Raw genomic sequence first — 13607 nt, forward strand, 5'->3', positions numbered from 1 at the left:
AAGTACTAATTAAACTCTGAAGCAATATATCGGCAATAAGACTAGGATTACTCCAATATCTCGCGTGATTTCGCGACATCCTTCCGTAGGAGTCTGAAAATCTCTCGAGTACTTTTCTAAATATGTGCCTCGCATAGATCTCGCAAAAACTCCGTCGTTTTCTGGCGATCTCATTGATCACCTCTGAGTCCGACGAGACGTACGGCGGCGGAAGGGGGAAGAGGGAGGTAGACAAGGACGCGCCACGTGAGTTACCGCCGAATACGATATGCTCCCGATGCAGATGCAGATACCCAGACGATGTAACGACCGGTAGGGATGAGACTGCAGTTAGGCACGGCCAGTGTCTCCGGGGTACCATGGTATCCGGAATGGTGAAGTTCGCCCGGTGGATTCCCTGTGTGACCCGTCGCCCGTCCTCTCCCTCTCCCTCCTTTTCCCCGCGCGCCGCCGCGTCTCCGTCGCTCTCTTTCGCTACAATACCGCGTTCTCCGGAAATTCCATGGAAGTCGAATCTCGCGCCACCCATCCGCCCACATAATTCCAGCAGGCGAGAGCTGTTCGGTTAATATCTCCCGCTTGCTGACACCGTCAAATAAAACATCCCCGGGTCGTCTTCGGGCTGGCGCGGGGCTGGGTCCGAGGAAGGTGTAACCTACGGTATAGACTCGAGACGCCGCGTCGAGAGGAAATCTCGGTTCTTTATGTACGTACGTATAGATACACCACGCATCATCCGGCTGATGCGGCACTTTTTTGTGCGGCGCTCAGAATAAATGTGAGGAACCTGCAGGCATTTCGTTTCGGGGAATGGGACGGAGTTGGCGTGGCGATTCGCGCCAGAGGATTATGCCCGTTGCCGGGAATGGTGCGTTTGGGGTTTGTAAAGTGCTTCGCGCGAAGAAGACGAGACGATACGATGCTCCGACGCTACGGGTGAATCCGCGCGACTTCTTCATAGACACTTGACACTTGAATCTCGCGAATCTCTCTCTTCTTGACGATCTTTCGAAATATAAGATTGATAGAATTTAAGAGACTAATAAAAATAAGAAGCTCGTGTTGCAGTTAACTTTTTGTAATTTTTGGATTTTCTGTTAAATCTCAGTGTCTCATTGAACAAGTTAAAATTTGAAGTTAAATAAGAAAGATAATGATCTTGCAGCGCGCGCACTCGTTGGTCCGCCGAAGAAAGCAGCGTATAACTGAAGGCAGCGACCATCATTTTGAGAATTTGCGTTAAAGCGAAACAGAGAGTCTCGACAAAAAGAGAGGGAGAAAGGCGTTCGGAGTAGTACAGAGTGGCAGAGAAATAGGTACTCGGAATGCGCGGAAAGGGGGGAGGAAGGGCGACAGAAAGCTCCGGGGAAGGGGGTGGGAGAGTCGCGCATATCCGATGCCGGGAGGGGGGCAAGAGGGTGGGTGCGAGGGGGGTAGGGAGATAAGGCTAACACAGCGAGAGAATGAGAATGAAGGGAGAGACGTTTCCACTATTGATCATCGAGGCTCAGAGTGTAATGCTAATCATGCCCCCTCGCTCGTACCCGTTCCCCAACGCTCGCAGCCGCACCTACCCCGGCAACTCCACCTCCCCCCTTCTCTCCTCCCTCGTTGATTCTCTTACCACCCGTCTCTCACCCTTCCGCCACCAACGTCCCTTCTGTGACACAGAGCCGGCAAGATATCGACTCTGACACCCATGCGACCTATAAGCAACCAGGCTTCACCCCCGTCATCTCTATCTCGTCGAAGATTCCCATAGATCTGGGAGGGAAACCGGGGGGAGGGGGACCGCTATTTCAGAAGTATACAAATTGCAAGTTGTACTAATTGATCAGGTACTATTAACCGGCTACATTTATTAAATGTACTGTCATGTTCAGCGCTAGCACGCTGGAAAATATTTGGATTTTTCTAAAATTTTTATCAAAACATATTAAATACAAGAATTTCAAAAATTGTTAAAAATACAAAACATGTACTAAATAAAAGAATAGATTTGCTTTGTTTTTATTTCATATTCGGGAATGTGTTATTGAATACATAAAAAAGAGTGTAGAGCGTTTCTTAGTTAACAAATTGTAATAAATAAAGTTTAAATCTAACAAATAAGTATTTTGAATTATTTCTTATTTTATTGTAAGAAACAGATCGGATATTAATATCAATGCAGACAAAATGCAGGTATATTAAATTAAATTAAATTAAATAAATTGAATTGCGAACGATTTTTAATCGCATATAGAACGGAAGAGCTCGCTGAAACAAGAGGGGACGCAGTGCTGATACAATTAATTCCCGAAGCTCTTAAATTCCGCGCCGTTCACCGTAGATGCACGTCGGTGTGCGATCGCAACGTTCGTCGTACCGGTAACGTCAACATTTGCCGCCGGTCGAAGGACCAGCGGCGCGATTAATAATTTCGACCGGGCATCCGCCACCGCGCGCTGTCTCCGACCGCGCGGCGCAACAATATTTGCCGCTCTTGCAGCAACATTTTTCCGTGTGCCCGCTTTTATTTTCATCGGCAGTCGTCAGATCCTGCCTTCATAATGGAACGAGCCGTAAAGCACACGTCTCCGCCCATTCCGTTCAACCCTTTACTCTTCCTCTCGTCCACGCGTTCGCGTCCACGCGGGATCAAATTATCCATTTGAATATGTATTGTTTGAACGGAGCATCGAGAAACTATTTTGGTCTGCGTGATCCAGAAATGGAAGACGATGGTTGACACAAGCCATTATGAAAACGGTACTGCAGATTATACAGCTACAATTTTCTTTTTCTTTTCTTTTTTAAACTTTATGCGGTGCTTTATACGCACAAATAACAGAAGAATATATAACAATATATGAGTCGCACAATGTGCATAACAAAGAGTGGCGCTCGAACGTAAACCATCTACGATTAGACTATCAGAAATGTATCCTAAATGCTAATGAAACATTTATTTCATTTTATTTATATAATCTGAGCGTTCAAGCGAGTAAACTGCTGGCTGGAATCTCAATTGATGAATACGCATATTAATACTGCAAATAATAAGTCACGATGGAAGACAGATGAAGGCAATATAATAATTACATCAGCATATCGGTAAATAGGAGTCAGCAACCCTCGCTCGTTGGCTTCAGCGGTTCGTAACTAAATACATAGACTGTAAACATACGATGCAGAATTTTCGACGCAATCACTTTCTTCGACCTGAGATAGTGATAATAAAAAAAAAAGATACAATTTGAATCCATTCTACTGATGATAGAATTAAATTTTTATTTAAAATTCATGATATATTGTATTATATATGCGAAGCGTTCGTAGCTAAAGTTTCGTAAATGTTTCAACAAAGCTATATAATTACAAGATTAATTGGTTCTGTTATCGACAGTCACTTTCTTCCGAATTTAATATCAGGCTACCCACTTCACTAAATAAAAACAATCGTGCCACGATACTTCGCGGGTGACACGCATGCTGGCTTCGCGATATCTCGAGGGGTAACGCGATGGAGAGGAGCGTGGTAAAGCCCCTAATTTCTCAGGGTAAAAGTTGCCAGCCGTAAGCATCTCCGCGAGGGGTGACGGGGCTGAGCCGGAGCCGGTATCAGGGTGAATGGAGAAAAGACGCGGTAGTCAATCGACAGAGGAGAGGGAAGAGGGAGTTTATATTGGGAAAAAAAGGCGAGACTCGGGCAGCAACAGCAGCACCAGCCAGAGAGTGAAACGTTTAAACTTTTTATGAGTTGCTGCGTCGTCGCTCGAGCGAAGAAATTTCAATTTTGCCGCCCACCCTCGTGCCGCTTCTCGCGCCGCGGAGGAGCAGCAGCCTTTCGACGGATCCCTTTTTCCTTCAACCCCCCCACGAGCGATACCGTCACTCGCTAAGAATTTTGGCACATCCGGCTGCGATATCCGCGCGGCTAATTTGCCTCGACACCACTTCACCTCGATTCCTGACATTCTCCGGTCCCTCATTGACTCGCGTATTTGTTTAATGAGCTTCCGAGCTCTAATCGGAATGCAGAACTTTATAAATTTTTCCGAATAAGAAGAATAGTCTGTATAATTGAGTGGTAAAAACAAAATTAGAAGAAGGGAATTCAGAAATTCTTAATTACTTTAAACTCTTCTTTCTCATTATGGAAAAGTTAATTTTCTTCTATTTTTACGTTAACATATTTTTTTTCATCTTTTTATCTTTTTTGTATATTAATAACGTTTTACACGCATTTTACATCTTTAGACTCGCTTTCTGGGAACTTGCAAGGTTTTAATAGATTACGTCGCGCCAAGCATTAAATATGTCAAACAGACATTTTATACTAGTCAGGGTTTGGCTATTCTTACGCGCGCACATGATTTTACCATACATATTAAATTGCATAAATTATATTCCAGAATGAATATCTGTACCTGAATACCTGAAATTATCGCACACGATTGACCTTATCGATCTACCTCTAGTAGATGTGTTACAGTCATTTTTAAGATCACAAAATATAACTTGGTTTATCTTATTAAGTATTGTGTTACGTATTTCATGACTATATAATTTAATTTTTATTTTCTCTAAAATTATATAACCAACTGTTCTGTTGGGTGTATCGCAAAAATATTCCGTTTATCCTTATACTTTTTTGCGTTATACCCGAGCTCCACAAACTACGTAGTGAACCGGCTGAAGGCAATGCAAGGCAGTCTCGTAGTTCTCGTCGTCTCATCCTCTCTGCCAGGTCATAAAAGTCTTGATGAAGACGTCAATGAATATTTATCCTTTCGTTCCGCCGAGGCTCTATCTTGCCTCAACCCCGCCGGTGGTCTGGCGATGTTCCTTTCTTTTAAGACGAGACATTAAGCGGGGTCGATTGGCGAAGTTTCATCAGTATTTAATCCGACGTTCTGATGCCGCGTGAGTCCGAGATAATCACATGTATTTGGAAACGGAGGAACAAAGAGTTATATTAAAAATTATTTTATAAATTATTTTATAACATTTTACAATACATAGTATGCGAATTATGTATTATTTGAGCTAAATAATTTATGATGATAAGAAGTTGCGTTGATCTTGTGATGCATTGAATTTTTTTTATAAGTATTCTAAATCCGCAAGTGAATAAAGTTGGTGTATATGACGCACGTATCTCGTTGCATTATATCGAATTAGCAACTGAGAAAGAATGTAATATATTTAACTACGATTCTTCGCGCTTCAGGGGATGAAAATTAAACAACAGTCCTGAGTTTGGATACACGAATTAGCGACACGATGATACTAGAAGAGAATTGGAGTGGATATTCGCGAGAATGACCATCACGAGGCAGGCGCGTCGAGACGCTCTACAACATAGAATGAGAAAAAGACGGAAGCGCCGAAAGGCAGCGGCCCAGACAAACGCGGAAAGGCAATGTCAGCATTGCGCAGATCCTCTTGCCGCCACCGCCGCCACCGCCGCCGCTGCCGCCGCCGCCTACTGTCTCTCCCCGTTTTAATATGTTGACGCTCCGTTGGATCGCGGGGGAGAGGGAGACGAAGGGACAGAATGGCGAAAAAAAAAGCTAGGAGGAAGAGAAGTGAAAAGGCAAAAAGAAAAATATCCCTCGGACAGAATCGCCGGTAAGGGGCGGTCGCGAGGTGTGGAGGCTGCAGTCAGGGGGTGGTGGCGGGCGCCCGCAGGGTTGGGCATCCCGGGGACGGCACAAACAGCAGCACCAGGCGAAAAGAAAGTTTGCCGTGTAACAACAAAAGACGTTTGTTATTGGCGCAGCATTTGAATTGTCTCTGTGTCGGCGGGCCTCCTTATTGGCCGAGCGTCGGCGACGCGACTCCTGCGCTGGTGGGGGGTTGCAAAGGGTGGTAGCCACCCCCACGGCTTGCCACCCACCCCCCACCGGCCCCACTTCTTGCCCCCTCCATCGGCGCCCCTACTTTGTCCTCGAGAGAGAGAACGGCTATACACGCGGCTAAGTGTACCGGCTATCTGGACTACGAAGCTACCCCCATACTGTACCTACCCGTCTCGATCGTCCTCCCCGGATAGCGGCTGGGCCCTGGGATGACCCTTTCCGAGTACCTACCTTACGTACGCGGACCAACCTCGTATCTGCTCGTAACGACGGGGGAGAAATGCCTCGCAGAATGCAGGCGTGACTCTTATTTAATTTTGCTGCTTGAGCTACCAGCATCCGGCGAGTAGCGTTTGGAATTATGCTGGGGAATGCAAGAACGATTTCGGGAGAAGGCTTTAATATCGCTGATAATTAACGAATGGCTGCGATATAGCTGCGTCCTCCATAAGAATTTTAATTGCTATAATTTAGTTAAAAGTGTAAGATTAATTGGATGAGTATAACATATATAATATATATTATTATAAATTATTTCACATAATGCAAAGATAAAAAGAGAGTTGTGTATATAGATATTTCACATTTTCATAAATGACATATTTGCTTATAGGAGAATGCAAAGCGAGTTACGTTTCTATTTATTTGGCTAACCAAATTATTATTATAAACATTATTAAATTGGAACGTTGGTGATTGTACGCAAAGAGGTGTACGGAAATAATAGATTACAATGTATTCGCGTATGCTATAGCCTGTGACAATGCAATGGGAACTCAACAGGGCGCAGACATCCTTCTCATATCGATTCTTCGCTTCTCTCATATCCGACTTCGATCACCGGCGCGGCATTATCTAGCTGCGCGATTCATGCGCACAATCTTACCCGACACAGTTTTATATTCGTACCTATCGCGCGCCACGACGTATATCAATGGATCGGTTCCGGAATGTTTTAGTAGACCTGTGCTGATACCTACCTAGATTATTGTTAGCAACATCTGCTCCTAACGATTATTCTTGGAATTATACTGCAAATTTATGACACGGGTCGAAGCCCCGTTTTACGAGACGCTTTCGTATCGAAAACTTCGATCTCTTCGTGTAACTTATGACCCCACGGCTTAACTTATAGCGATCGCTCGGCTATAGCGGCTATTAATTAACGTAACGTCATTTCGCGATGTTCTTCTATCTGGTTTTTAACTAACCGTTTCTCGATACAATCGATTTGATTTTTCTCGCAGCGTTCGTCAGAATGGTATAACTTAATTAATGTACCAGTATGTATTATAATCGAGTTTATTTAATAGTGATACGCCTTCATTAATATAATTAATAATGCGATTGCATAAACATTAAGTTAACCTTACTTATTTCTTGGTCTCGAGTGCGACGTAACACTTAAGCAATTCTATCAATTCATCACATTACACAAAAATATTAATTAAAGACAATACTCAAATAGAAAAAAAATACAGAGGTAAACTCATAATTATTTGCGTTTATTTTACTTGTATGCAATGATTAAATTGTGCGTTCATGTTTGATGATTCACCTTTTGAACTCTTGACCGAACGAACGGAATTTGGCTGGATCAAATGGCATAATCTGTTCGTGGTATCTGTATTAAGAGCCAATGAATGACATAAATCAGTATTTGTTGCCTATGAACAATGAGTAATCATTGACAGATAATATCAGACGTGTCCACTTGATATAATCAAATTAAACTCGAATTTGGTTACGTTATCATGGAGCACTACTCTGATTAATCGATGAAAATTGTAATTTTAGATACCACATTTCATCTCACCGTTAAGGGTTTATATTCGCTGGTTAGACATGCTGCGATATTAATTATAGCGTCACGCAGGTCGATAGTAGAAATAAATTCCGCGATAAATGCGAGACGTTGATAAAAATTTACCTAAAAGTACATTTTGGTTGACCGATGTAAAAGCAGCAGTAAATGTCACTTTATTTCATTTGTGTCTAGAATATACATTTTGCAATACGTGAAAAACAATTAAAAGAGTGTGTTTGAGTTATACAAGACAATATAAAAATTAGAATGTGTTGAATTAGATTTAGTCTCTGATATTGTGTACTTTCTTTTTCTATTGATTCTTTAATCATTGTATCTGATTATTTTCTATGTAATGAAAAAAGTTACAGGGGCAGTAATAAGTAATATTGAATTGCAATAAGTTTGTAAAACATAAAGAAAAAGTTGTTTCTTACTTCAAAAATGTATACGTATTAAATTTTGTTTGTTGTCCTTTTGTTAGTTTAACGGAATTTTAACATATAGATTAAATTGAAAATTATGTGCTATTTATCACATTTATTATTTTATATTTATTATATTGCAAATAATAATTTATTTATTAACAAATAATAAATATTTATTAAACATTAACAACAATGAATGAAAAAGACATCTTAGCATTTTCTTATCGAAAATTGATTCCGTATGTGTCAGAGATTGTTGAAATAAGATAAGGTGTATGGTATCTGAAAAACGTGCTGTACATGTAAAAACGTTGGCACAACGTGTATACTGCAAAAGTTTCTGCTAGTTGTTCGACGCGAAGTTCTTCGCCGATATATTATATATTCATTGAAAAATAATTTTCTACTTACGTTCCAATATCCTGAGGTTTTTTTTGAAAAAATTACAAAGTTCTTTAGAAGTAGCTGAATTATTATATATACACAATAGCAAATAAGCAACAAGCTTGTATCTTTATCTTCAACAATCTAAATGTATTTCTAAATATCACTATCTCGATGTTGAAAGAGAGAGAGAGAGAGAGAGAGAGAGAGAGAGCAGCCTTATTCTAGGAAAAGTATCATCAAGCGAAAGATCAGATTTGTCTGATTATCACGTATATACGGAAGTTGTAATATATTTTTCAACGCAAAGTCTAACATAATTCTTTCTCGGATAGTGCCGTCAGTAGGCAGCCGAACGACGGAGTATACGCGTGCACGAGCGTCCGTTCCATCCTCTCTGTCGGCGCTCGCCCACCTGCATCGCTGGGAGAATGCGTCTAGAGCCACCCCAGGCTGCTGGCCCTCGCATCCCTCTCGAGAGAGAGGCGTGCGCCGCCTCCGATCCCCACTACAACGTCCGCCCCTATATCGTACCCCTCTCGCGCCCTCATCCCCTGTTACCCACCGCCGTCGCATAAAAGCACTGGATGCGGGGTGAGATGCCCCTAAAAGCTTGCACCACGCGCGAGGTGGCGAGAGAGAGAGAGAGACAGATCGGGAAGCTTGGAAAAAGACAAGGTGGGAGAGAGAAAGAGAGAGGGAGAGAGAGAGAGAGAGATGCAGCGACAAAACGATGAGAAAGCAGCACCGAGACAACTAACGGCGCACGAAGCAACCGCGATCGCTGGAGAACGCCACGCCGGGGAGAGAGAAAGAGAGAGAAAGAGAGAGAGAGAGAGAAAAGAGCTTACAACTTGCCTCTCGGGTATCTCTGGAGGGGGAAAAGCCCCCCGTGCGTCCCCTACGGCTGCCCCTACTTTCCTTACCTCCCTACCTTCTCTCGCCCCGACGCCGGCACCCCCTCTCTCGGTTTCTCTCGCTCAAGCTCTTTCTCTCGCTCCCCGTGTGTATGGTTAAATATTGCATTATTGTTTTAACGGCAGGGAGGAAAACAGCGCAGCCGGTCGTGCCCGCCCGCAGAGTTGCGCGCATCCGTGCCGCGTGTACACTCCTGTCGCGTCCTCGGCCGGCTGCTTGCCTCGTCGAGTTGCGAGGTATCGCGGCATCGCGTCGCGTCGCGTCGCGTGCGAGCGAGTTCATCTTTTCTTCGATGAACGCGCGCCGAAGCCTGTAGTCGTTCACCCCTAGTCTGTCCATCCCTTTTCGTACTACAGCCTCAGAGACATCTCCTCGTTTCCGAATACAGCAACCTCCGATGATCCGATCAGCATTCCGCGACACGTACCGCGTGTCCGTCCCCTCCTCCCTTCGCTTTGCATCCCCGCCATCGGCCGTATCGCGGCGACCACCCCTATACCGCCGAGAATGACTGCGGAGCCACGTCGCGACCCAGTTGTGTTTCGCGTGCTTTCGCGCGTCCGCTGTTTAGCGGACGAGCCTCCGCTCGGAACGGGTTATAGCAGCAGCAGCAGCAGTGGCAACATCAGCAGCAGCAGTAGTGGTAGCAGCAGCAGCAGCAGCAACAGCAGCAGCAGCAGCCGCCGCCGCTAGAGATTCGCGTACACTCTCTACCCCCGCAACGTACAAATCCACCCAACCCGTGGCCACAACCACCGCCTTATCCCGCGCTTTCTCCACCAGCCAACGTAGCTGCGCAAGGCCATTCTCGGGGGTGCCACCCCCCGGACTCCTTCCCCTCCCGCTCCCCCACCTCTCTCCTTTTGTACACCAATCCCTTCCCTCTCTCTTTTTCCTGTGTGTATGCACCTTCTCTCTCGCTCTCTCGTACCCTCTCTATCTCTCTCTTTTTCTCTCTGTCACCGTATACCCCGCGTTTACCACCCCTACACCCCTGTACCCGGCATCTCAACAACAAGTACTCGCTACCCGGTAGCATCCGACACAACACAGCAAGTCGCCCTACCACCGCCTTCGAGGCCACCCTCGGAGGCCTGCCTGGGGTGCCTCGCAGCGTCGTGGCAAACACGGTATCGCCTACTGAGCGTGGATGTCTCGAGACAACCGGCAGATATACCGCGGAACACTGCCAGCGCCTTCTGACACCTTTGGGGTATGTTTCTCCCTCTCTCTCTCTCTCTCTCTCTTCCTTGTGAGCATACACGAACACATCGGGCACACGTGTGTCCGTGTGTTTGGACTGTCTCTCTCTCTCTCTCTCGCTCTCTCTTTCCCTCGCACTCTCGCGCTTGCTCTCTCGGTCGCTTCCAGTAGGTCCATCTCTCTTCTTCGCTCAGGTTCGTTTTGAGGCGACCTGTCGATCTGCTTCTCTCTGTCTAACGGTTCACCAAGATCGCGCAACGATCGTTCTCCTCGGGCGTGTGTGAACACGCGAGAAAGGGAAAGAGAGATAGAGAAAGAGAACGTAACGAACTTTTCACTGACAGTGAATGGAGTGGATTCGTGCGATACTTTTTGTGTGTCGAATGTGTCGCGCGTGAATTTCCATGCTCCATGGGAATGACACATGTTGTGAAGATACGAGGTCGGTGGTTGGAGTTATCAGTGATTGATCAGCGTACCTTCACGGAGGTGCGGATGTTCATTTGCCTCGGCGATCTCGTCGCTGATGCAACAGGATGCAATAATTTTCAAGTGCGGCACAAGTGTAATAGTGATTTCTTCAAGATGCGACAAGTGACAGTGTAACGATGTGCATTTATTGGAGAAGAAAGTACATCCTTTCTTTTAAATTATAACATCATTAATATTATTATCACGAGATGTTGGTAATAATAATGATATTTAAATATAAATATACACCGTAAATACATAATAAAACAATTCGATTAAAACATGGCATAACTGTGCTGTGGAAAATTTGTAGTTTCGTGTATCGTGATATTGTTGACGAGTAATGCTTATTTCCATCAAAGCAGATTAACTATGATCTCAGTTTAATTTACTCTTTATCATTTTATAGTTCCAAGAATTTAAAAAAGATAAAGAGTAAGTTAAACTGAGTTCAAAGTTAATCTACATTGGTAAAAATAACGGGTACAAAACTAGCTATGGAATTTAACCAGTTAATTTTCACATTTGCACAAAAATTTCGTAAGATGCGTGTCGTGTTGAAGTGAAACGTGTTTGTCATCAGTATTTGTACATTGATCTTTCGAAATATTTGTGTACCAGATATAAGTTTACGGGAGTACGTGGTATAAACTACAAATCAAAATAAACATCGCGATTAAACGTCGTAACAGATGTAACAGTATCAGTGAAGGAAAACGTTTCCGATGACATCAGTCAGTCCGACGCGCAACCACGTCGGCTTAAAGTCGCGAGTGCTATCAGGACGTCGTGTCAATTTGTAGCAACAGCGAGCGAGGCAATCAAACAGGTGTGTAAGCGTAAACTCCGCCGAAATGCAGCGATCGATACGGTGGCCACTTGCAGCTTCGAAATTCTTGACAAGCGTTTAAAACAAGCGGCTTAACTCTCACGATGGCGACACGATGTAAAGTAAGCAAGCGATAATGCTCGCTCCGCTAACTTTAAACACAACGTGACTTAATGAGCAATATTTGTAATCGCGACCACTCTTTACGACGTGTTACTCCATTTTTTTTCTGTGATGTGCCTCGGGATGTTACTATTCTTGAAACACGGAGACTATACGCTACGTATAACCGTAAAAGCGTTTGCACATTTTAAATGTTGTATGCTCGCTAATGCGCTCGGAGAAGTATTTTATTATTTAGTTGTAACATTTCTTTTTTCTTTTCTTTTCTCGTGAATTCGAAAAGAATATTACGCTTGTGTTCTCTCGTGTTTTTATTTTTAGAAATTAATTTGTTTGTTATCTTGTACAACTACTTTGTAACGACATTGTTTAGATATGCGCGTTCTTATCCTTTTTATCTGATCGGAGTCGACCAGACACTTTTCAATAATTATCGCAAGGTACGAGTTACGACTGACGCCGAATTTAACATTAATATGTCAACTTACATCTTTGTTCCCGCGTAGGTGCGAGCCGTGGTTCGTTATTATTTCATAAAAAGCGCCGTCAATTATGTCAGCAACCCGATGCCATTATTTCCAGCGCGAAAAATTAATTTCCTCTAAGTGCATCCATTTAATCGACGAAAGTATTGTTCCGCTTTATCTTGTTTCACGTTCGCGATGCCGCGTGTACACGCTGACAAAGGGGGAACGCAGTGTTTACGCTTTATCGTCGGCCAAGCTGTTTTCTTTATCGATCGCGATTGTTATCAGGTCATCTTGCAAGCCATCGCTTGCAATTGCATCTACTGAAACGCTGAATGCGCCTATTCTATAAAAGTTTTTCAAGTCGGTAAGAAACGCCGCGGACAATGAGGATTCTAAATGACGTACATTTTCTTTGCTTTCGAACAATGTCATTGAACGAAATAGAAAAAAGTTTAACCGAATCAAACGTAACCTTTTTTTCGCGACTGTATGATTATTCTATTTTTTAGATAATTCGTTTTTTGCGTCTTTTAGCATTAATGCTGCTGCTAATTTTTAGAAATTTTAGAAATAATTGGGACGATATAAAATACTGGATTTATGAAAATGAATTGGAATTATCTCGGGAATGAAGTAAAATGACGATAGATCGGAAGCATCTATGAATAATAGCAAAATTTAAAGGAGCAGTGTAACGCATTGAAAGGATATTTAAATGAAGAATTACTATTAAATGGAATATCCGAATCATCCAGATTTTTAAAGACGATGATCGAGTAGAGTGAAACGCAATATCGGCGTTGCAAGCGCGAAAGATCGTCGAATAATAATAAATCAGAGAAGTTATCAACATCTGTCTCTCTTCGTCATCATTCTTCTTTGTAGCAAGTAAGCGTACGATGACTGATATATGTTCCGTTCTCATACAACTTGGCACAAATCTAGCAGGTCTAGACCCATGAATAAAAAATGAGAGGTGTGGAGTGAAGCGCGTGCTATTCTCTTTTGACGTGTTGTGAACAGCTGCTGAAATCATTCGGATCAATTTTTGCATTTATACGCCGATATCGAGATCGTAGGCGGTCGGCTATTAACGGCAGTTGCATTTCGTAGAAAATCCGTATTTGA

The 13607-nt window shown here is 43.5% G+C and overlaps 1 protein-coding gene across 19 annotated transcripts in view; it reads left to right on the top strand.

Annotated features, from left to right (window-relative positions):
• The window catches only part of LOC105194631 (forkhead box protein P1), a 322192-nt gene that overhangs the window by 249849 nt on the left and 58736 nt on the right, over positions 1–13607 (top strand). Inside the window, exon 1 of one of the 19 annotated variants that reach the window (XM_011159648.3) lies at positions 5902–10596. The exons of 17 other annotated variants lie outside the window; for them this stretch is intronic. In XM_011159648.3, coding sequence (XP_011157950.2) covers positions 10534–10596 — 63 coding nt within the window. In that variant the 5' untranslated portion in view covers positions 5902–10533. Of the gene's footprint in view, positions 1–5901; positions 10597–10634; positions 11887–13607 lie in introns of those variants that run through there. One more of the 19 variants, XM_039454868.1, reaches the window with a different exon arrangement.

This window comes from Solenopsis invicta, chromosome 11 (genome assembly GCF_016802725.1).
Source record: "Solenopsis invicta isolate M01_SB chromosome 11, UNIL_Sinv_3.0, whole genome shotgun sequence".
Taxonomy (NCBI): Eukaryota; Metazoa; Arthropoda; class Insecta; order Hymenoptera; family Formicidae; genus Solenopsis; species Solenopsis invicta.